Here is a 20,487-nt window from a genome sequence, read left to right on the forward strand (position 1 = left end):
AGACAGTTGCTGTGTTCCCGAAAGGAAAACGTGAATTGCAAAATTTAATTTGAGGAAGCCACGCCTCTTGAACATGAAGTCATAAATATTATTTGAAAAGCTTGTCTACAGGTCACCTTATTGGTGGGGACTTTGCATTTCAAACTTCGCTTGAAAAAGCAATACTTAGCATGATTCTGAATGTGCTGCGGCTCTTCGCAGGCCTTTATTGCAAGGGGCACTTTGGTATTGCTATCTCTCCTTATCAAAAAAAGCAAACAAAAAAAGTACCTCCACCAGCCGTTTGATAGTAGGGGGATTCAGGCGGAGGTGAATGTTCTTTGGATCGCTGAGTGAGTGAAGGGCTAAGAATTTCTAAAAGCAAGCAGTGATGCAATTTTGTTTCAAAGAAATGCAATCTTTACCAGTAAAATTAGGATTTATCAGATGGAACTATATTTATTTCCTGGTCTACAATGTAGAACAAAAGATGCAACAGAAATTGCTGGGTAACAAACAGCAGCCCATTAGGCAGGTTGCAGATATGGCAGCATAAATTAAGATATTTAACGAGCAAGAAAACCAAGATACACACAACCTTCATAGTTTCTTTTTTCTTTTGTGTAAGTTTCAAAATTTGAAGAAGTACATCCCACTTTTTTCCAGATAGTTCTACACTCTACTCTCAAACTGAATAAGATGATAAACAGTCTCAAAATTTGTTGAATAAAATAACAAAAAGATCTGGAGTTTTTTAACTTGTCTTTTTCAAAGACAGGAAATGCAATCTTCAAACCGAAGTCCCTTACAAATAAATTATAATATGTCTAATGTATGGGAATTATTGCTGTCACTTTAGAGCTTTTTTACAATCAACACTTGAGTGCAGATAACAAAGTAATACATCATCTCATTTGTATACGAGCACCAATAGAATATAAAACAACAAATCTTGTAAAGGACCTTTCCTAGACTATAACAAAGAACGGTTAATAGAGATAAATAACTCCAATAACAGACGGTTAAAATGAACAAACCGCAACGAGTAAAATGTCTGCACAAAATCAGCACACATATCGAGCAAAATAATGTGTGGATTGTACAAAAGGCTTTTGCATTAGTTGGCTGTGTCTTGCTACCATCTTCCTCCACAAAATATAATTAGAGACTTTGCACTTCTGATCACAGAGCATTTGCCCAATTGTGAAGGGCTGATATGTACTTGAATGAAGCACCCAGTCAAAGAGGCCGAAGTAGAACAATAAGTCTTGGAAAACCAATAGCTTCTCTCAAGGAATATGTTCCCAAAAATTTCCTTTTAGAAGCAGTGCGTTGTTTCACGAAAGCCCCGAGGATGCACGCTCATCGAGTCTTAGCGCCTGAGAAACAAGGGGTAGGCAGTCCGCTGGACACGCAGGGTGGGCGGGCTGGCCTACCCCGCGCATTGCCATTGCCATTACCATTACGGGCTAGACCACACATGATCTATGCCGTTTCGGGCCCGACACAGGCGTTCGAGGACGTGAGGTGCGCGAGCCCCAACGAGAAGTACTCGTGCAATCCCCAATCCCCGGTCCAAATTTCGTTTACATCTCTGTAAAACTAGGCACTTTATGCAGCAAAAAACTTTTTGTTCTACCACGGTGTACCTCCTGGACGTGGGGGCAATGAGTGGCCTGAAATGCACGAGACACACCCAAGAACTGAGAATGCTGAAACGACCAGTCAACGACGGAAAGCGAAGCAAACCGGAAGTCGCAGCGGGGCGCCGTGTCATGCCTCAGGAAACACCACTAGAGACTTATAACGCCCATGTCTCTCTATGCCAAACAGAGCCAATCAAGAAAAATAATGTTAAAAAAATTACCACTGGGTAATTTGGAGAAATCTAATTGAACAGGAAAGAAAATCAGAGGAGAAATAAAGAAGTTGTTTTCCCTTGGGCAATTCTGGATGGAAGCTGAACCACTGTCATACAAAAATATGAAATTAAAAGGACGAATATTCGGCTGATATTGTTCGTTTTGAGATAGAGACCAACAAGGCAACTTTTGACCAATATGACAAAAATTAGAAATTGCCCGTTCAATTTTCCCTTTTTGACAAGACTGAGTGCAATCCTTTTTTTTTGTTAAGGAAAACAGTGCGAAAATGGAGGCGACATGAGCCATTGACAACAGAGCAGGAAGGATATTAAAAGGGATATAAATAGAATTTAACGATACCTAGTGTACCTTTTGCTTCAAGCCTCTACCATAGATACTAGACAACACTCTAAAACGCTACCGAGGCGCCGCACCGAGAGATGCCGCCCTGCTTCGTTTGCAAAGGAAACTTTAGAACAAGATAAAGGTAAAAATGGGATGGAAGGAAGGAACAGCAAAGGGACCGAAAGGGACCCAGGTGTGACAAGGACAAAGCGCGAAAGGAGTGAACGCGAATCCAGGAATCGACTGGAAAGTACTGGAAAGTAACTGGAAAGTACCGACTCGTTTCTCCCGAAGCCAGACGAGATCGACGCCGATAAGATATCGACCGGCGGGCTCGCTATCGAGTTATCGCTATCGGTTGCATGACGAGTGTGCTCAGGGAGGGGCCACCTTCGGGAGGCAAGCCGCTATCAGGCAACCGGATCATCAGAGGCAATCAATGGACTCATTCAGAAAGTCGTTTTCGTCGCTCTGTCTCTCTCGCACTCATGGGGTGCCCCTCACAGGTGCGAGAGAGACAGAGCGATGACAACGACTCATGGAATCAGTCTGCGGAGGAGAGCCTCGCCTCATCGTCGTGACGAGCGCTTTCATACCGCAGCGATCGACTTGCGACACTTGTGGAGAAATGTCTGTCTAGCCGAGTGACTTGCCCAGTCACGGACTAGTCTTGCCCGGTCACGGACTGTCTGGGACTCCACGCGTGCCGTTCTGTGGCACACTGGCGTGTTTGAAACCAGCCCTCAAACATAGAGCACGCGTGTTTTCGCGGATAATTATTAATTTTCTTTTCTTACATTGTCCGTGGAAGTAGTGGAGGCAACAAAGTTTGTAGAAACGAGATCAAACAAGGGCTCTGGTCAGTATGGCTCGGTAAAAGACGTTTAGCGTCGAGAAAAAATAAAACGATAATCATTCCAATCCCTGTCAAAAATCTGTTACAATCTAAATCCGGTTCCTTGCTTCCCAGCTAAAATGAAATAAATGACTAGACTAAAACAAGGTTAGTATTAATTGAACATGGAAAATTTGTAAGTTGCATAAATCCACGAGTACTTAAAAATACAAAGACTAGGAATGATGGATTTAAAGGGAAAAGCCCTCATAAGTTACAGCTTCTGAGATCACAAAAGAGAGAACTAACGTTGACTTTTTCAATGAATAGTTCTTCTCAAAACGATATGCATCAGTTCTATTTTGTACGTAACGCGTACACGTTGATATGCTCATATTCATACGGCGCAAAAGTACATTATAAAGGAGCTTGTAACAGTACTAGAAATGATATGTTTATCTTTGACATCTTAAAAACTATCATATGCCCCACAAAACGTCATCACACTTACAAAGAGAAAATACTTGATTAGGATGAAATAAGTTTAGCCGGCTGCAGACGCACGCGCGGTCTCTGGCTAATTTCTATAGCAGTGGAAAAGAAAATCCAAAACCAATGAACAAGGAGCGGTTGAAAGGTCTCATGGTAAGACTGGTTGCCTAACCGAGCCCCTGGTCAGGGAAAGCCAACTGGACAAAAATTCGTAAGAGCGTTAGCAGCGGTATGCATAGGATAACTCAGTTTAAAAAAATCTATTTTCTAATATTCTTGTCCTACGCATAATGCGCGCAACGCACACCGCTTGCGATGCATGACCGTTTCAAACTGGAATTTTTGTTATTGTTTTTGTTTGGCTGGCAGTCTCTGCCTTGGCTGCATGGCTCGGTGCGATGCTGTGCTTGGGCGCTATTCGGGGGTCCGTTCCCAGTCTCAGCAGAGCGAACATTGCCTTCGCCCCTCTGTCTCTCTCGCACCATGCGGCGTTCCCTGCAGGTGCGAGAGAGACAGAGCGACGAAACGTTGCGCGGAATCGGTCTTCTGTCCCGCGGCCTCGCCGACAAGGCGAGACGGTGATAAGCGCGACCCGCAACCCGTACAGTGTACAGGGCAGTCGCGACGGCTGTGCCACCAGTTATTTGTTATTTCCTGAACGAAAAAGGAAAACCAATTCACAAATTTTCAGCAAGAACGATCATTGTGACATGCACAACAAATGTCCTCCTTTTTAATAGTTATCGTGAAAAATACGCTCGTTGAGTGTAAGATCGGTCCTCCAGCTCTTTCATGAAATTGACAATGCTGGATGGCCAAATCGAACTCACCGCCACCACCGTAAATTCGACAAAGAACGGCGCAAAAAAATCTCCCTTATTGCTCTTTTAGATCAACATCGCACTGTGCCATAAGCCAACGAAAGAAAGTATGACTCCAAGTTAATTGATTATTTTTTTCAAGGTTTAGACTCTAGCCGGGGTTCACACGTATTCCCCAAGAAACGCTAAAACATTTAAAGCAGACGAAAAATGGAATCAAAACAGTAGCGTCTAGGCTGACTGACTTTGACAAAATACGACTGGAACGATAGCAACATAAAACTATGAATCCCTGCGTTAATGAAACTACATACAGTATACATTAACAATGAATATAGGGCAACAATTTCCAATACGGATTATAAAAATATATTTATATAATTATATTGCGTTACTTTATGAATACCCTCGCAGCGTCTTTAGCCGGCGCCGTGTCTGATGCACGTGTACCATGGGGCCAGGTCCACCCTCCGTCAGAATTATAAATAAACTATATTTAACACAAACAACATTTACTTAAGAATTAAAATGCCCCGCCCTTACGACAATCTTAAAACTAACGTGGTCAGCGCGTGCCTCTGGAAAGGAAATTAAACACGTCATGGTTTTGTCTCGGGTCTGCTATTTGACGAGCGCCTTGTTGAAAGTCCAACCTTGAACCTTGAACCTTACAGCACGGTAGGAAAGCGGGGTGACCTCCTCGCCCTGGACATCCTGCCAGCCTGGTTTAAGGTGCAGGTGCGGATCCAAGCCCGTGGCTCCGTCCAATGGAAACTTTCTAAAAAGTTGGCGCCAAAAACGTTTATAACCGCTTCTGCCAGCCTTAGCCCCACTCTCCCGCCAGACTGACTTGGAGGGATTGGAAGCAACTTGGAAGATAAGAGTACCACGTCGTTCGTGGCGAGCGCCTTCGACCCGGCGGGTAGGCAGCCCAACCGACACGTTTGTGGCGCTGCCTTTCCCTTTTCCGATTTCCATTTTCTATTTCCCGGGCCCCGTTTCCTGGATCGGAGCACTGACAGAGGCGTTCAGATATAAAGCTACGGTAAGGTGACTCGAATATCCCGCTTTAGGTACGTTACGAATGATCAGCTAGCATTAAAACTTCAGAAACAACAACTGGTAACAAAATATTGCATTAAATAACATGTGGGTTACACTCTTAAAATTTCTTAGCTTAACAATATGTCTAGGAACCTGTCCCCATGGCACATACCGACCGCATATTCACACATCGGCCAGGAAAGTCTGCGAAAGATAAATAATGATATGTTTCATATTTCAACTTGTCACAGGAATGATATGTAAATGTAATTTGATAAAAATTCACAATATGATATGCATTTTTAATGATATGTTATCGTTACGCTCTTCTTCAATTTTTTCGTAATACTGAAATATCATCAGCACAATAAATATGTACAAATTATCTTTAAACAAGAGACGACTATCTCATCGAGAATAATATCACATCGAGCAATTTGGTTTAAGGCTCCCTTTGCCTACGAGGGAAATGACAGTTCCATGAACTCCCTTAAAATCTAAAGGTTTCACATGTAACGAAGAACTGAACAACGAGACGGGCTGACAACGAGTTGAACAAAAATACAGACTGCTTAAATCTGCTTGTTCAGACTTGGAAAAACCTACAGACTAGTGGTTCAATATATCTTCGCAATTGGACCGACGACAGAAGAACGTGGTATTCCGTAGGCCTTCCGGGTTGAGAAACTACAATTAGGTTCCCTCCACGACGCGGTGCCGACCGCGGCGGGGCCGGGGAGCGCGCCGGAAGGGAGGGGCGGACGGCGGCAGAGACTCGCGGCGCCGGCAAGCCGCGGCAAGCAGTGAACACAGTGAGGTTGGTGTGAATGAGATGCTCTGGACGGACAATACCCCCGGCGCGGCCCGCGCGACCGGTAGGGTCTAGACCGGTCTGGGACCGGGACGGTCAGTGTGAGTGTGTCTCTGCCGCCTGCAGTCTCTGCCGACTCTGCCGAGCCGCCAGGGCGCTGGCCGGGGCCTCGCGGCCTCCAGCCACGCCCCGCCCCCGCGCGCCGCTCCCCGGCCGCTCCAAGCAGTCCGCCGTCGCGGTGGCGTCGCGGTGGCGGTGCTGGCGGCAGTGATCGGCGCGGTCATTCCTCGGGCCAGCCAAGGTCCTGACCCACCAGGTCGTAGAAGCGCTGGTTGTGCTCGGAGAAGAACTTGCGCAGCTTGGTGACGACGGCGGGGTCGACGCGCGGGTGGCGCCGCCCCTTGGTCTCGCGCAGGCACTTGTCGGCCGTCTCGTTGCGCAGGCAGAAGAAGCCCTTGGTGTGGTTGAAGTAGAAGTTGTGGCGCCCTATCCGGGGCTCCAGACCTGCAAGCACAGCCCAACGCAGCCGCGGTCACCATCGATGTCAACTCGCCTCCTAAGTAGGCGGTCGGGCTGAATCGGATTGCGGAGCTATATGGGCAGGCATGTGAATTTTTGGAATCGATCGGGGTGACGAGACGAAGCCAACGGTGCTGGTTTCGAACGAATCGGAGAAGTTTGGACCCAGGTTCGAATCCCAAAGGGGTATGTTACGACCAAAATTTTGCTTTAAGTTTGACGTTGTTTCGTATGTTTTGAGGGTGCCGATGACGAAAATGACAACCTTTTTGACCCCAGACGATTCGCGGTATTCGCTAGTACGACCAAAATTTTTGTGAAATCACGAGAGTAAAACACGAACAGCATTTGCGAAAGTTCGGGCCAAAGTTTGCCGATATATATCGCCACTTTTCCGACGTTTGTATTCTACTTGAACGGCAACACCGGCAGCACCAGGACGGCCACGCCACCACTCACCTAGAAACTGTTCGATGCGCCGCAGCTCGGGCACGGGGTCCTCGATGAGCAGGTCGCCGTTGACGACGAGGAGCTGGTCGCGCGAGAAGACGTCGAGCCAGCGGTGCAGGAAGGAGTAGTACAGGGACGTGGAGAGCGGCCGGTACGCCAGGTTGACGGTGCCGTCGGGCTTCAGGGCGAGCTCCTCGAAGGAGCGCTGGCCCTGCTGCATCTGCTGCCCGCTGGGCGGCGGCGACGGCGACGCCGTGGCGGCGTGGCTGCGGAGCTGCGTGTAGTCGGAGATGGCCCGCGTCACCGGCTCCCGGACGATGAGCAGCAGCTTGACGCTCGCGTTCATCGCGCGCACCCGCTCCGGCACCTGGGACCAAAGGCAGTTACAGTGTCGTGACGGGTTTTAAAAGTGGCGAGCTTCCTGTTAAACAGGTAAAACTGGGGAACTTTCTCCGAGCGCACTGGCGCAGTGGGCCAGAAGACCGGTGGAGGCGGCCAAAACTCTAGACGAGCTCCAGAGTTGCTAAACAGGCTTGAACCGAACGTGTGACCCCACCAATGGATTCCTTGTTCGGAGAGCAATCCATTGGTGGGGTCACACGTTCGGTTCGAGTCCGATTTAGCGACTCTGGAGCTCAAAACGCGTCTAGAGTTTCGGCCGCCTCCTCCGGTCTTCTGGCCCACTGTGCGCCTTTCCTGAAGGCAATGTTACGCCTCAGTTTTCCCAGTGCGGGAGGGCGAGCAGAGCATGCACCCACCTCGGGGGTGACGAAGTAGCTGGGGCTCTTCTCGATGGTGACCTGGTGCGGGAACGAGTGCGGCATCTTCTTCCGGTACCACTCCAGGCCGCGCGAGTAGTTGTCGTCGCGGTCGAAGAAGTGCACCTCGCCGGCCGCCTTCTGGACGCGCGGGTGCAGGAACAGCATCTCCAGGAGCGCGCGCGTGCCGCACTTGCGCACGCCGATGATGAGGCACTGCGGCAGCCGGCGCGACGTCCTGGGGAAGCGCACGCGGCCCACGTCGTCCTTGCCCTCCTCGAAGTGGAGGTCCTTGTCCTGGTCGCTCACTTCGTTCGTGTCCACGCCCGACACCACCGTCAGGTCGCCGCCCAGGTCGCCGCCGAAGTCGCCGCCTCCGCCGCCCGGGTCGTCGGGGATCTCCGGCGCCGTCAACATGGCCGACACGTCGGCGGTGTTGGCCAGCAGCATGGCCTCCAGGCCCTCATCGCTCAGCCCTGCGGACGAGGAGCACAAAGTAAGGCGAAACCAAGTAAAGCGAAGCGACTTTCGCAGTGGCTGTAGCAGAGAGTGGCTGCGACTGATTCCGAGAGTCGCCCCGTCTCTCTCGCACCCGTACGGGACGCCCCATGGGTGCGAGCGAGACAGAGCGACGAAAACGACTCTCGGAATCAGTCTGCTGTCGGCGATACCCCGCGCGCTTGCCGTCTCGCATGCGAGGGGCATGGCCCGGCCACTTCCCTGGCCACGCCACACAGTGGGCCAGAAGACGGTCAAAATCCCGGACGGGTTTTGAACTCCAGAGTCGCAGAGCCCCGGGCAGAGCGCCTGCGAACATCGGGGTAGGCACTCCCGTTGAACAGCAGTGTGTGGCACTGCCTACCTCGCAGGCGCTCCGAAGCTCAGTGGGCCAGAAGACCGGTGGAGGCTGCCCAAACTCTAACGCGTTTTGAGCTCCAGAGTCGCCAAACAGGTTTCTAACCGAACGTGTGACCCCACCAATGGGTTCCTCGTTCGGAGAGCAGTCCATTGGTGGGATCACACGTTCGGTTCAAGTCCCAGTTAGCGACTCTGGAGCTCAAAACGCGTCTAGAGTTTTGGCCGCCTCCACCGGTCTTCTGGCCCACTGTGGCAGGGCGACGTCGTTAGCAGTGTGGTGGTGGCGGTTACCCTGGTACTGGATGGTGTAGACTGCGCTGTCGTACAGGGCGTGCAGCGTGACGAGCAGGGCGACCAGGACGCACGACAGCATGCAGGCAGCCAGCCGGCCGCCCCAACGGCACCAGCTGTCGGCCGCCGGCCTCATCACGGCTCATCCCCGCCTGCCTGCAAACGCCACACCATCAGTCCATCACACCATCAATTCAGTTCGAGCCCAGCCGGGCCGGCCTGGCCTGGTCGAGCTGGCCACACTGCAAGAAAAAGAGTGAAAAGTACAAAAAAAAACCCTGTGAAATAAAGTAGGATTGTAGACTGGACTGCACTTGTCATACTTGTTCCATTGTACTTTGTACAAAAATAGTTGTAGATTGGAAGTACAATCCATTCCTGACTTAAAAAAAATTGGCAGAAATTTTTAATGGTAAAAGTTAGTCGCTTTTTTCAAAACAGCATGTTTTCTAAAAATATTAATATTTTAACGGTAGACGCTTTTTTGGTGGACACAATGAGCCACCCCCAATTGGAGTAGGTTTTTTTCTTCTTCTAGAAGTGCAGGCCAGCCAGCCGGAGAGTAAGTTACTGCTTTGTTGGACGGTGGGCAGGGCACACAGCGCAGAGTCCCAGCTGCTGCCTGATGTAATATAGTAACAGCGAGGAGAAACAACTCCACAGTCGAACAAATCAAATAGAAATTGTTTTAAAGAAGTTGAATAGAAGAAAAAAGAAGCCGAAAACATTTTTTAAAACGCCAATACATACATGCATCAAAATTTCAGTGTTTCTCAATGGATCGCTTTTTTCGGCGGTTTCACAGAAAAAAGAAAACTTCGGTTCGATGATAATTTTCTTACATTGCGTAACAAGTGAATGGAATCGGTCGGCTGCTCTGGAAGTGAACAAGGTGAATAATTTGCCTGGATCGTCCGTACCTGTCCTGCTACGGAACTTATTTTTCTGTACCCGATTATTGAGTTCTTAAGGGGCAAGTACGGACGTCCCGTACTTTTTTCCGTACTAGATTCGTCAGTACATTTTCCGTAAAAAAGTAAGGAATTTTTTACAGTGTCGCCGGTTTAGCGGACTGGACACTCTCAGCCTCTTATTAACTTTATCGTCGTAACTAGGCACTATAGCCTACAACAATAATACTTAGTATTTTCTTCTTAGATACGAACAATTTACCACATAAAATTATGTAGAAATTAATTTTTGTCAATATAAGTACTAACAAAAAGGCAGATTATACGAACAAAAGTCAAAAGTACATATTACTGTTGCACAAAAAACCAGAGGTACTATCGACAAAATGTCAAAACCATGTACTAAAAGTCAACACCGGTACAAGCGCGGATCCACACTGTAAATGTCTTACGGTGAAAGGCTGCACCAACATATTATGGTGGAGATTTTCTCCATAATACCAACGAAACTCGTCAAAATATCTATAAGGTACAGTGAATTCTCAATGGTATGTTACGAAGTCAGCTGCACCACCATAATATGGAACATTTTCACCATAATATGGAGAATCTTCACCGTTAACATTTAGAGTGCAGGGGGGGGGGCAAAAGGACAATTGCCCCCCCCCCCTGACCCCTAGATAGCCGGCTGAAAGGTAGGCAAAAAGCACCAATTTGCCCCTGTAAGTAGGCAAAAAGTGTTACTTTGCGCCCCCCCTTGGGCCGACTCTGGATCCGCCACTGTACCGGTAGTTTGTCTGAGACTGGAGAAGACGGTACTCACGCTTGCTTCTGCTGCCTCTTGCCCGGCCCGCCAACGTGGCAGCCTCCCCAGTCATGGCCGCGCAGCCCTCGGCCCAGCCAGCCTCGGCCTAGCCGCGTGGCGCACGGCGTGCAGCACGGCGCGCAGCCAGGCCGCCACCGTCGGCCAGGCACCCCCCGAGGGCCCTGTGCGCCTCGTGGGCCCCGTGGCGCGCCGCGAGGCAAGGCATGCCTGCAGTGCTGCAGAGCCCTTGGCAGTGCCTGCACCGCGACGTCAGGCTGACATCCCCCGGCAGACGCCTGACACGCCTGGCACCTGCAGACAGAGGAGAAAGGTCCAGGTTAGACACCACTGTATACCACTGTGCGATGGTGACCCACTGAGAAATTTCGTGGACAGAGCACTGAGAATGAACGAGTCTTGATCAATACCCAATTTTGGGCGAGGTATACTTTGGGTGAGGAAGGATCCTGGCCCAAATTTGGGCGAGGAAGGGTATCAGCTACGATCAGCTAAGTGATTGACACCCAAATTTGGGTGTTAAAGAATTCCTCACCCAAAATTTTAGTCCTGATCATGACTGTTTCATTCTCAGTGTGATTGCGGGAATGTCCGGGAATGTGCAAGATTTCAGGCGTATTTGCCACACACGTTGCCTTCTTACAGGCGTTTTGCCACCTGACCGTGGAATGTGTTCAAATTTTGTACAATGAATGAGAGCAGTTGTTCTCCCCTCTGCACGTGATTCGGGAGAGTGGTTCGTCGCTCTGTCTCTCTCGCACCCTCAAACGGAGTGCACTAATGCGACGGTGGGAGAGAGAGAGCGACGAAACGAATCTTCTGAAGCGCTCGACAGACTTTGAGAGGGGCGTCCAGTGTTTTGTGTGCTAATGTGTTCGTTTCCACTGAATTAAAATGACCGCGAAATGCATAACCAAGCACCGTCGTGGGTCGCTCTGCGAGTGCACCGCCCAGAGCGAGAACCATTTTGGGGTCGCTAGTCGTGTGGAACGGATCGGGGTGAACCAAAGGAAAAATTAACATGACTTGAGGGGGCAGGGACAACTACCCGGTAGGTATAACAATAATTTTCTCCTCGTTCCTTTGCTCCTAAATGAAGTGCGTTTTTGCGAGCTAGCCACACCACTCATTCTAATCCAGTGCAGCAAAAGCCCCCCCCCCCCCCCGACGCCCTTTCTCGTATCTTTGCCCCCTGAGCGCGCAGTGCGCCTCCCCGACGGCCAGATGGACCAACGGACGGACAGACGGACAGACAGACTAGCAGGCAGACAGACATGCAAATGGTACGCCGGACGGGCCGGAATGCAGATGGACGAACGGACGGACGGACAGACAGACAGACAGACAGACAGACATGCAGCGTGCCGCTATCTCTGTGCGCGAATAAGGGCGTCGGGACAAAAACCCATGGCATGCAATGAGGATCCGCCAACCCTAATAATTCTGGCACGCCCCACGCCGCACCGCAGCCACGTAACGCCCTGTCCACGAAGCAACGTAACGCTCAGTGGGCCAGAAGACCGGTGGGGGGCGGTCGAAATCCCGGACGCGTTTCTAGCTCCAGAGTCGCTAAACATGACTCGAACCGAACGTGTGACCCCACCAATGGATTGCTCTTCGGACGAGGAATCCTTTGGGTGGTCACACTTCGGTTCGAGTCCAGTTTAGTGACTCTGGAGCTCAAACGCATCCAGGTTTAGGCAGCCTCCACGGTCTTCTGGCCACTGTGCGAGCCTCGAGAAGCAGCCACCCGGGTTCAGAGTGCCTACGGTCGCAGCGCTCCCCCGGCCGGTTTTGCCCGCTGCGCTTCTGGCCCACTGTGCGACGCAACGCCCCGTCCACAAAACAACGTGGACGCCGGACGGCCGCGGTAACGCCAGTCAGCAACGCGGAGGGGGTCGTTGGCACGTTGGGGGTCGCTTGGCGCCCCCCACCCCTCGCAATCTGGTCGCGGCGGTGGCGACGGCGCCAGAAAGAATGGCGAGAGAAAGAGTTTGAGAGAGAGAGAGAGAGAGAGAGAGAGAGAGAGAGAGAGAGAGAGAGAGAGAGAGAGAGAGAGAGAGAGAGAGAGAGAGAGAGAGAGAGAGAGAGAGAGAGAGAAGTCGAAAAATCGAGTGTGTGAAGTAGGTGGCGGGCGGGTTTATGCATTGGCGTGTGATAAGACCAGACGTCGCAAAAAAAATGAAAGAAAATGAAAGGAAATGAAACGAATAAAATTGACAGGAACGTGAGCGTAGAACTAGAAAGAAAATAATGTGGGAATGGTGAAAATTGACATGGGTCTATGAACACTTATTTTAGTGAGGGGGAGGGAAGAGTGCTTTCCGCTTTTTAGGGCTGGTGGGTTGCGGTTAGTGCAAAAACATATTTTTGAGCGTGTGGCACACTGGAGAAAATGGTTGAATCGTCCCTTTCTCTCGGCCAGCAAGCAGTACCTAGTTCGCTCTGCCCTGCCTGACAATGCGCGAGATTTCCGAATTCTAATCCATTCGCCCTGCTGGCACGAACCCCCTCCACCCCCGCCCCGGCGCCTTGGCTCCGGGCCTATCCTGGCGTCGCCGTCGTGGTGGCGGTGGTGACGGCGGTGGCGACGGCGGTGCACCCCTCGGGGTAATCCCGGCGCGTGGCCCCTGACAGCTATGCGGGCCGCCACGCCACGCCGTGCCACGCCCCGCCACGCCGCCGGACACACGGCCCGCCAAGTGGCCCACCTCGCACAGTGGGCCAGAAGACGGCGGAGGCGGCCAAAACCCTGGACGCGTTTTGAGCTCCAGAGTCGCTAAGCATGACTCGAATCGAACGTGTGACCCCACCAATGGATTGCTCTTCGGATGAGGAGTCCATTGGTGGGGTCACTCGCTCGGTTCGAGTCATGCTTAGCGACTCTGCAGCTCAAAACGAGCCTAGAGTTGTGGCCGTCGGCGCCGGTCTTCTGGCCCACTGTGCCTCGGCGAGGCGCACAAGCCGTGCCCGGCCGTGCCCAAGCGGCGCCACGCGGCGCCAAGCCCCTCCGTCTTTCCGTCTCCACTCCAAGTGACGTGCCAAGCCGGCCGCGGGGCCCCGCACCGCCCCGCACCGCCCGGCAGGCAAGGGCCACACTCTCCGTGTCTGTGCGCGTCCGCGCGTCGGTGTGAGTGCGTATTGTGAGAGCGTGTGCGTGCGCTGTGTCGCGTGTATGAAAACCGCCGTCCTTTCATTTCGCCCCGCCTCTTGCTTTGTAAGAAAACAAAGGGAGGGAGGGAAAAAGCAAGAGCGCGGCGCCGGTTAAACGGTTAAATGCAACGCGCTGCTCCGCGCTGCAGACTGATTCCGAGAGTCGTTTTCGTCGCGCTGTCTCTCTCGCACCTACAGGGGACGCCCCGTGAGTGCGAGAGAGACAGAGCGACGAGAACGACTCTCGGAATCGGTCTGCTGCTCTGGCTGTGGCACTGCTCCTCTTTTTCGTCCTTTTCCCCAACGCCCGTTCGACAGTGGCGCAGCGGTGCAGCGCTTGCACAGCGCTTGCACTCCGATAACAACCCATTAACTACCTGTCCTTGTGACGCGAGCAGTTGCAGCCCGGCGCGTTCGCCCCGGACCCATTACCGCCGTGCTGGGGACGCACGGACGCAAACGCACAGTGGGCCGGAAGACCGGTGGAGGCGGCTTACTCTAAACTCGTTTTGAGCCTCAGAGTCGCGAAACAGGACTCGAACCGAACTTGTGACCCCACCAATGGATTCTTGATTCTTCGTTCGGAGAGCAATCCATTGATGGGGTCACACGCTCGGTTTGAGTCCCATTTAGCGATTCTTTTGCTCAAAACACGTCCGGGATTTTGCCCGCCTCCACCGGTCTTCTGGCCCACTCAGAAACGCGTGCTCGGCCAGCCCAGCTTCTGCTCTCTCTCTCTCTCTCTCTCTCTCTCTCTCTCTCTCTCTCTCTCTCTCTCTCTCTCTCTCTCGTCCGTCTTTGGCGCGGCGCGTGCGGTGTGTGCGTGTGTTTGTGCTTTGCATGAGAAAGAAGCTCAAGGGCCCGGGCCGGCGGGGCCAGGGCGGCCAGGGCGGCCAGGGCGGCCGGCAGGGCCAGGCCCCATTGCCTGCAGTGTGTAGATAGCGTGCGTGGCCAGCATAACGCGGCCAGGGCAGCGCAGCGCCGCGCAACGCACCGCGCTGAAAAATTCAGCAAAGTGACCGATTCGCTGACGTAACTTGCAGTGCGACTTGCGGTCCGAGCCCAGCTCGTTCCTGGGGGAGCCGTTACCGAGGAGGGGCTATTTATAAACGACACGTGACACGTCGCAGTATGACACGTCGCAGTGACACGACAGTGTAAGACCGATTCCGAGAGTCGTTCACGTCGCTCTGTCTCTCTCGCAACTGTACGGGACGCCCCGTGAGTGCGAGAGCGACAGAGCGACGAAAACGACTCTCGGAATCGGTCTGCTGGCACGTCGAAGGCGGGCGATGACGCGGGTCTCGATGACCGGTGACCCACTTAGCTGCTGACCTTCCGGAGGGCATCATCCAAGGAGATGGCCTGCAGGCGGACAGTACACTGGAGGGCTCGCTGAAAGGTCGCGCCACGTGCATAGGAAACGGGCTAACCCTTTGTTCAACTGGCATTCCTAACACACACACACACCACTACAACATATACACATCACACACACACACACAAAATATATACACACACACACAGAGTCCGTCTCTCTCGCACACGCAGAAAAAAGGTCGTTATCCTTCTGACTGCAGCAGCGGGACGGAATCGAATTTCAGCTGGCCGGCCCTCGGGGACCCATCTCACTCACTTGCGCCCCACAGGCAACGCTGCAACTGGCCGCGCTGGCCGGGGCGGGGGGGGGGGGGCGGGGTGGGGTGGGCGGGGCGGGGTGGGGTGGGCGTGGTCGGTATCTGGACCCAACTGCGTTAATGTTCCACAGCGACTACTAAACCACAGCTGCGGAGCCGGGGGACCGGTAACGCCCCCCACCCCCACCCCACCCCCTTCTACCCCGTCCCCACCTATACATGCGTTTCACGCGCCTCTCGCCACGGCCAGCCCTCTGCGTACTCGCCCTACTCTCTCTCTCTCTCCCTCCTCTCTCTCCCTCCTCCGACGAGCGAAGAGAGGATCAAAGCATGCAGACGAAACGACAGGGCAGGCAACAGCCGAAAACGAAAAGAAACTCTTCCGTCAATTAGCCCGTCTCGCAGAGCCGCGGAGTCAGTTCCGTCGCTCTGTCTCCCTCGCACCCTAACGCGGCGCCCCGCGAGTGCGGAGAGAAAGGGGAGGGGAAGACTTCAGGCGACCCGAAAACGAATCTCGGAATCAGTTTTTGCCCGGGGCGGCCCTGCAGAGGGCCAAAAAAGAAACCGGCGGAGGGGGGCGGGGGGGCCCCCAAAATCTAGACGCGTTTTGAGCTCCAGAGTCGCTAAATGGGCCTCGAACCGAACGTGTGACCCCACCAATGGATTCCTCGTTCGGAGAGCAATCCATTGGTGGGGTCACAGGGTCACACGTTCGATTCGAGTCCCATTTAGCGACTCTGGAGCTCAAAACGCGTCTAGAGTTTTGGCCGCCTCCGCCGGTCTTCTGGCCCACTGTGCGGCCGCCCCCCTCGGCACGGCCTCGGCAAACGGACCGCCGCGGCCGCACCGCCGCACCGCCTCGCCACTGCCGCATTTTCGTTTGGTTTGCGACCCAAACCCAAGAGGCCGGGCGACAAAACACGCCGGCCCTCTGTGCGCAGCGCGAAGCGTGCGAGCGGCGCAATGAGGATTAATTCAACACCCCGCGCAGAGAGGGGGAGGGGGAGGGGGGAGGGGGCGAGTGAATAATTAAGAGAGACGCCTCGGAAAAGAAGGAGATGGCAGCGCAGTGTCCCCGGGTCGGTCCCGGAAGGCGGCGGTGAGAAGGAGGAAAAGATGGAGGTATTGAAGGCGGGGCAAGCGGGCGGGGGGGGCGGGGCGGGGCGGGGCGTTCACAGGTCTGCAGACGCACATTCCCGCGGGACGCAATTTGCCGCGGCAAAAGCGAAAAAGAAGCAAAACAAACAACGCACAGCGCCGAATGAGCGGGAAAAGGAGAAACCAAAATGACAAAGACACCCGGGGACCCGCCGGGGGAGTGGGACGGAGACAGCGACAGGGTTGGCTTGCAGGCGCAAGCAGCGCGGCGGGGCGGGGCGGGGCGCCGCCGTGTACACAGGTCAGGTTGCCTCAATCTTGCGAGAAATGGAGAGCTTCAGCATCGAATCCGGTGGCAAACTGTACCCCGGGGAGGCAGAACCCTCGCGGGTGGACCCGGCAAGCCGGCAAGCCGGCAAGCCGGCAAGCCACTCCGACCAGCGGGGCGGGGCGGGGCGGGCACGCTCGGGGACGACATCCAGGCCGTCCTTATGCTAATAGTGCGGAAAGGTTAACTTGTCCAAGCGGATCCAATTTCTGCGAGTGTGAGAGAGCGAGCGTTGTGTGTGAGTGTGTGCGTGCGCGTGTGAGTCAGTCAGTCCGCTAGTTAGGGAAGCGGGGACGGCCCTCAGATGAGCGAGGCGGCGGCATGAGCTCTTTAAATCTGCCACGCTGCAATGTTAAACACAATAACACAAAACGCGAACGGGCTCTGTTTGTTCCGCGTTCGCTTACCTCCCTCTCTCTTTCTCTCTCTCTCTCTCTCTCTCTCTCTCTCTCTCTCTCTCTCTCCCAGTGTTTGCCCGCTTTGTGTGTCTCACTCGTCAACAGCGTTAACAGCAAGCCGGGCAGCCCTTGGGCAGGTTCATTGCCCTGTGCCAAGGGCAGAGGGAGGGGAGGGGGGCGTTTGAAGGGCTGCCTTGTCTGAATCGAAGGGAAAGGGCGGCGGAGGTGCGGGTGGAACAATGAGGGTTTTAGCCCAGCCGTGTGAGAATTTCGGGTGAAAGAAACGCCCTTGCCGCAAGGAGGGCCACAAAAAAAAGAAAGAGTAGTGGACGCTGGTAGTGGCTAGGACCGTATCGTCACCCGAATGGCCATTTTTACAATCCACGCACGCCGCACCGCGCCGCACCGCGCACCACCGCGCCTCAAGGTCAAAGTTCCACCCCTGCTGCCCGAAAAAAAAAGGGAAGGGAAGAAAAAAAAGGTTGGAAACAATTTGGAGTCAACGAACGCATCAAACCGCGCACCATCAAATTTAAACGGTCGAAAGTAATCCCCTACACAGTGCTGAGCCTGTTGAACAATTCAATCATCGGCGCAATGTCTTAATTTCAAAAGATTTTTTCAGGAGAGATTTTTTGAGTACCTGCGATTTATTTAAGATTTTCACTTTAAGTCCAATAATGTGTGTCTCTCGGTGGGAGAACCTCCAGGAAATGTCGCTAATTTCGAGGGGGCCACCACTCTCATTTCAGGCGTACACAAGATTACGGGATTACGGGATATTTACCAGGGATTACGCGTGAAATTTTCGAAAATTGGTTCGAAAACGTTGAAAAATAGCTCGAAAACGTTGGAAAATTACTCAAAAACGTTGAAAAATGACAGAATTTTGTCAAGGATTACGTGATTACGCCATGGATTACCAGAGATTACCAGCAAACTTGTACACAGGATTACGGGGGTGGTGGCCCCCTCGGCTAATTTACTGGTGCATTTTTTTGACAGGGGGCTCGGGGCAAAACGCGAGGCAGGGCCCTTTAACCTCATCCCTTTGCAGGGCCCTGCCCGCCCTGCCCATCGTTGTGATAGCTTATCGACCTAGTTTATGGACGGACCCCAACTCACGACTCGACGGACAGGGCCGATAGCGCTCCTGCTCCTGCACTATGAGACAAACACTGGCCGCGGCTTAGCAGGAGCAGGAAAACATTATTTGTTTGAGTGATCATCTGACAGAACATCGTATCTTCGTAGGGAATCCCATAGTAGATACGCTCTTATGTACGAATGCCACACAATTTCCGTTGAGGATTTCAGCAGTCTGTATCTTTACGCCTCTTATAGTTCGGCTTCTGGAGCCAAGACATTTTTTGACCAAGAAAAAAGTCTTTAACTTCTACATGTTTCCTGGCGCGCTCTTTTGCCTTGCATCAACGCATGACGCATGTTAGTTCAATATCGCACAGTCAATCTAATCACCCCGCACTCAGCTTCGAAACTTTTCCTCTCTCTCTCTCCCTCTCTCTCTCTCTCCGGATGCGTAAGAACGATGGTGATGCTTACGAAAGCGCTTGGGGGCGAGGGCCGGCAGAGGCTGGAGGGGTAAAGGTGAACAAGATCCTTCAAGTGCAGAAAAGTCTACCTCTGCTAACCTCTCTGGAAACACACACCACAGACGCAATCTCCAGAGCAGGTCCAAGCGAGACAGAGAGAGAGAGAGAGAGAGAGAGAGAGAGAGAGAGAGAGAAAGAGAGAGAGGGGAGGGGGAGGGAGAAAGAGAGAGAAAGAGAGAGAGAGAGAGAGAAATTGAAATTGAAATTGTTTTTATTGAGGGTTCATGTAAAAGGACTAAATAGTCCCACTGTAACATAAACCCGCTCTCATTACAGTAGTTTTAATTTTGAGCAGCAGGTGACTAGAAAAATAATAATAATAATAATAATACTTATAATAATACTTATAATCACAAAAGAATGTATTGTAGTACAATCACGACATTAGGATGTTAAAAACTGTATTCTTTACAGTCTTGTATGTTCGATGTAACAAGTTATAGAGTTTGAATTGATTCCACAGCATTATTGATTGAATGTGAAAAGAGTTGTTGTACTTAGTTAATCTATGGTTGGGAACAAGGAACATTTGCTTACTTGATCTGGTAGATCTATGGTTTGAGATGGATGTAGAAATATAATTCTCATCTAAGTATGATGGTTGATGAGTTTTAACAATTTTCCACACTAATGTTGAGACAGCTAATTTACGCCTTTCCACAATTTTGAGAATTTTTAGATCCTTATAATCTTGTGAAATATGCTCATACTTTTTAGTTCCAGTTATAAATCGAATACAAGCATTCTGGAGCCTCTGTAATTTAATATTATTTATAACAGTCATATCAGTAAATACTACTGATGCATAGTCTAAATGAGGAAAAGCTAGTGAGGTAATAAGCATTTTTCTCACTCTTTGTGGAATGAACGTAAAGTTGCGCCTCAACTGGGCAAGAATGCCTAGTATCTTTTGAGCTGTTGAAATGCAGTGGTCATTCCAAGAGAGGGTTGGATCAAATAGAACTCCTAGATTCTTAACAAAATTAGAGTATGGAATAGTACAGCCATTAACAAGGAAAGGAGGAATACCACGATCATTAAGCTGAGTCAAAAACCTATGCGTGCCAAAAATTATCACTTGGGTTTTATTTACATTGAGAGTTAAATTATGTTTGAGGCAAAACTCATTAATCCTTGCAACATCTTGAGCTGTCTGCTCTAAAGAATTTTCAAGATCATTAATAGAGAAATGTGAGTAAACTTGTATATCATCAGCATAAACATGATAGGAGGAGTTTTGGATTACTGTCGAAAGGTCAAAAATGTATATTAGGAACAATAGTGGCCCTAGAACACTCCCTTGTGGGACCCCAGTCACCATATCTATCCATTCAGAAAACAGCTCACTTGATAAATATACCCTATGACTCCTATTTGTTAAATATGAGGAGAACCACCCTACAACAGAATCAGAAAATCCTAAATATTTAAGCTTGGTTAAGAGTAGCTTATGGTGAA

The 20,487-nt window shown here is 51.6% G+C and overlaps 1 protein-coding gene across 2 annotated transcripts in view; it reads right to left on the reverse strand.

Annotated features, from left to right (window-relative positions):
• Positions 1-412: 412 nt before the first annotated feature.
• The window catches only part of LOC117651748 (heparan sulfate glucosamine 3-O-sulfotransferase 5), a 101,964-nt gene continuing 81,889 nt past the window's right edge, over positions 413-20,487 (reverse strand). For both annotated transcript variants that reach the window (XM_034396058.1, XM_034396059.1), the window contains 5 exons: positions 10,803-11,096; positions 9,069-9,224; positions 7,920-8,395; positions 7,171-7,528; positions 413-6,696 (listed from right to left, as the gene is read on the reverse strand). In XM_034396058.1, coding sequence (XP_034251949.1) covers positions 6,473-6,696; positions 7,171-7,528; positions 7,920-8,395; positions 9,069-9,204 — 1,194 coding nt within the window. In that variant the 5' untranslated portion in view covers positions 9,205-9,224; positions 10,803-11,096 and the 3' untranslated portion in view covers positions 413-6,472. The remainder of the gene's footprint in view (positions 6,697-7,170; positions 7,529-7,919; positions 8,396-9,068; positions 9,225-10,802; positions 11,097-20,487) is intronic.

Source organism: Thrips palmi, unplaced genomic scaffold, assembly GCF_012932325.1.
Source record: "Thrips palmi isolate BJ-2018 unplaced genomic scaffold, TpBJ-2018v1 HiC_scaffold_6, whole genome shotgun sequence".
NCBI classification, from domain to species: Eukaryota; Metazoa; Arthropoda; class Insecta; order Thysanoptera; family Thripidae; genus Thrips; species Thrips palmi.